This window comes from Enhydra lutris, unplaced genomic scaffold (genome assembly GCF_002288905.1).
Source record: "Enhydra lutris kenyoni isolate GAN:26980312 unplaced genomic scaffold, ASM228890v2 scaffoldscaffold13, whole genome shotgun sequence".
Taxonomy (NCBI): Eukaryota; Metazoa; Chordata; class Mammalia; order Carnivora; family Mustelidae; genus Enhydra; species Enhydra lutris.
This window is the reverse complement of record NW_019154097.1, coordinates 34012628-34015276: the sequence shown is the minus strand read 5'-3', so window position 1 is coordinate 34015276 and position 2649 is coordinate 34012628. Positions and strand designations below refer to the sequence as shown.

The following is a 2649-nucleotide window of genomic DNA, read 5'->3' as shown; positions in this document are numbered from 1 at the left end:
AACAAGACCAATTTATTATCTGGGAGTTCTGTGGGCCAGCAGTCCAAAATCAATGTCAGTGGATGAAAAGTCAAGGTACCCCAAGGCTTCTTCCTTCTGGAAGTTTTAGGGGAGAATTTCTTTTCCAGCTTCTAGAGGTCCCCTGCATCCTTTGGGTCCTGGCCCTCCTCCCCTTCGAAGCCGGCAGTATAACACCTCCTCTCCTTTCTGACCTCTGTTCCTGTCTTTCTTTTCTCCCTACTGCCTCTGTCTTAGGAGGACCCTTGTGATTGAACTGGATTCACCCAGATAATCTAGGATGATCTCCCCATCTCAAGATTCTTATTTTTTTTAAAGATTTTATTTATTCATTTGAGAGAGAGAGAGCACGAAGGCGGAGTGAGGGACATAGGGAGAAGCAGACTCCCTGCTGAGCAGGGAGCCAATGCGGGACTCGACCCTAGGACTCCCGGATCACAACTGGAGCCAAAGGCAGACGCTTCACCCACTGAGCCACCCAGGTGCCCCTCAAGATCTTAATGCCGTCTGCGAAGTCCCTTTTGTCGGGTATGGTAACATCATCCCAGGTCCTGAGGATCGGGGAGTGGACATCTTTGGGGGGCCAGTATTCAACCTACTACAAAAAAGCAAAGTCACGTCAAGGGAGGTATGGCTGCGGTTCTTATGTCCAGGCTGAGTGGGGACAGATGGCACAGTGCTCATGCCGACCACCCGCCCTGACCTGGGAAATGGGCATAAATCAGCAACATCGACCGCCTGTGGCCAGGCGCCGAGCTTTGTCACACCCCCAGAAGGCGGGCACAGCCATAAACCCCCACTTCAGAGATGAGGAAACAGATTAGAACGCATTTAAAAGTTTGCCGGCGACGAGCATCTGGAGCGCGAGGCTGGACCAGGGACACCTCGCAGCGCCCTTTTCGCTTGGCTGCTCGCAGCGTCGGGGTGGGGGAAGCCGCGGGCTCGCTGGGAGTGGGCGGGTGCTCTGAGCGCAGACAGGCCTCCCGGCCGCTCTCTCCCCCTCCTCCGCGGCGGGACCCACAGCCGCACGCCTGCTCTGCGGTCTTCCCCAGCGATCCCGCCGGCCCTCCAGGATGCCTCCCCCTGTCCTGGCGCTGGTGAGTGGCCAGGCGCTTCCAGCTTTCCTGCTCTGCGGCACGCTGCTGGTCATCAAGATGTACGTGGTGGCCGTCATCACGGGCCAAGTGAGACTTCGGAAAAAGGTATGCTGCCCGGGACCCCCGATCCGCACATCCCCACGTGATCCCCACATCCCCACGTGCGCTTCTCACCGCCCTGCTGGAGAGGTGTGCGGCTGGGGAACTTGGCCGAGGTGTTTCCCCAGCCGGAGTGCGAGGGACGGGGGAGGGCGGCGGGGGCGGGGGGAGCTACCTAGGGGCCTCTCCCAGTCCTTTGGGATGGCAGGTCCTGCACCTTCCTGTCCTGTTTAAGAGCATTTACTCACTTTCTGGGCCTCCAGGTGGGTTCTGGCTGTGAGTGCGCCATGTCTACCGGGTCTTAGAGAGAAGCCGGTCCCGGAGGGCGGAGCCTGACAGCGTAAGCCTCTCTCCGAGCTGGCAGCTTCCCAGCACAGGAGATCTGATATTTGGGTATTTGGGTGGAGTGGGAACTAGCGACAAAGGAGTCCGAGAAACCCTTAAGTGGAAATTCCCAATTCACTGGCAAGGGCGCTTCCAAATCCTCTACAGCCTCCAGGGGCCGGGTTTCGGCCAGACTCCACTGGAATTTTCTTTTTTAAAAGGTTTTATCTGTTTATCTGAGAGAGAGGGAGGGAGAGAGAGGGAGAGAGAGACTGACAATGAGAATGAGTGGGGAAGGGGCAGAGGGAGTGGGCGAGGCCCATCCCCCGCTGAGCCAGCCCAGGGTTCTTGGGTCCCAGGACCCTGAGATCACAGCCCGAGCCCGTCAGATGCTCAACCAACTGAGCCACCCAGAGGCTCCTCCATTGGAATTTTCAAGGAGGAGTCCCCCCCCCCCCCCCCCCCCCCGCACTGATCCAAGTCCCAGAGCCAAAACAACAATACAGAGGCTGAGGTTTGAGCCCTGGGGGGGCCGCTGGGCCGGATGGCCCATTCAGAGATCAACTCCGCTCTCGCGTTGGACAGCCAGAGCCCGAGAAGTTTCAGGCCAAGCTGGCCTCTGTCCTGTTACTCAGTAGAAGACTCGTTTCCAGAAACTGTGTCCCTTTGTCCCCCTTTGTCCAGTTCCAAGGCAAGGCAAGGCTGGCTCTGGCATTGCGTGGGGGGCGGGGTGGACACCCAGGCACCGGGATCCTGCTGGGGACTCAGACCCAGCCCCTGGCACAGGTGCAGGCCAGCTGCAGCGGAGCAGCTATGGGGTGAGATGACGTCCGGAGGCACAGGCCCACAGATGGCCCCTGCCTTCCCCCTGCCTAGGTCCATCCTGGATGTGGGGTTCAGGCACCCCACGGGGACAGCTGCGTTCACCCATTGAGTCCCCAAGTCCCTCCTTAGAGCTGAGAGCTCAATCCCCACCACAACTCTGGGGGAGGAGGCAGGAACGACATTCACCTTGTTTTCCAGGCCAGGACTCTGGGTTGAGAGGAGACCTTCCCTGTGAAGGCTACAAAGCAGGGTTTGAAGGAGCGGGGGGGGGGGGGGGGGGGGGGGG

The 2649-nt window shown here is 59.2% G+C and overlaps 1 protein-coding gene across 1 annotated transcript in view; it reads left to right on the top strand.

Annotated features, from left to right (window-relative positions):
* The first annotated feature begins 842 nt into the window (after positions 1–842).
* The window catches only part of LOC111146018 (prostaglandin E synthase), a 12102-nt gene continuing 10295 nt past the window's right edge, over positions 843–2649 (top strand). Inside the window, exon 1 of the mRNA XM_022501382.1 lies at positions 843–1220. Coding sequence (XP_022357090.1) covers positions 1092–1220 — 129 coding nt within the window. The 5' untranslated portion in view covers positions 843–1091. The remainder of the gene's footprint in view (positions 1221–2649) is intronic.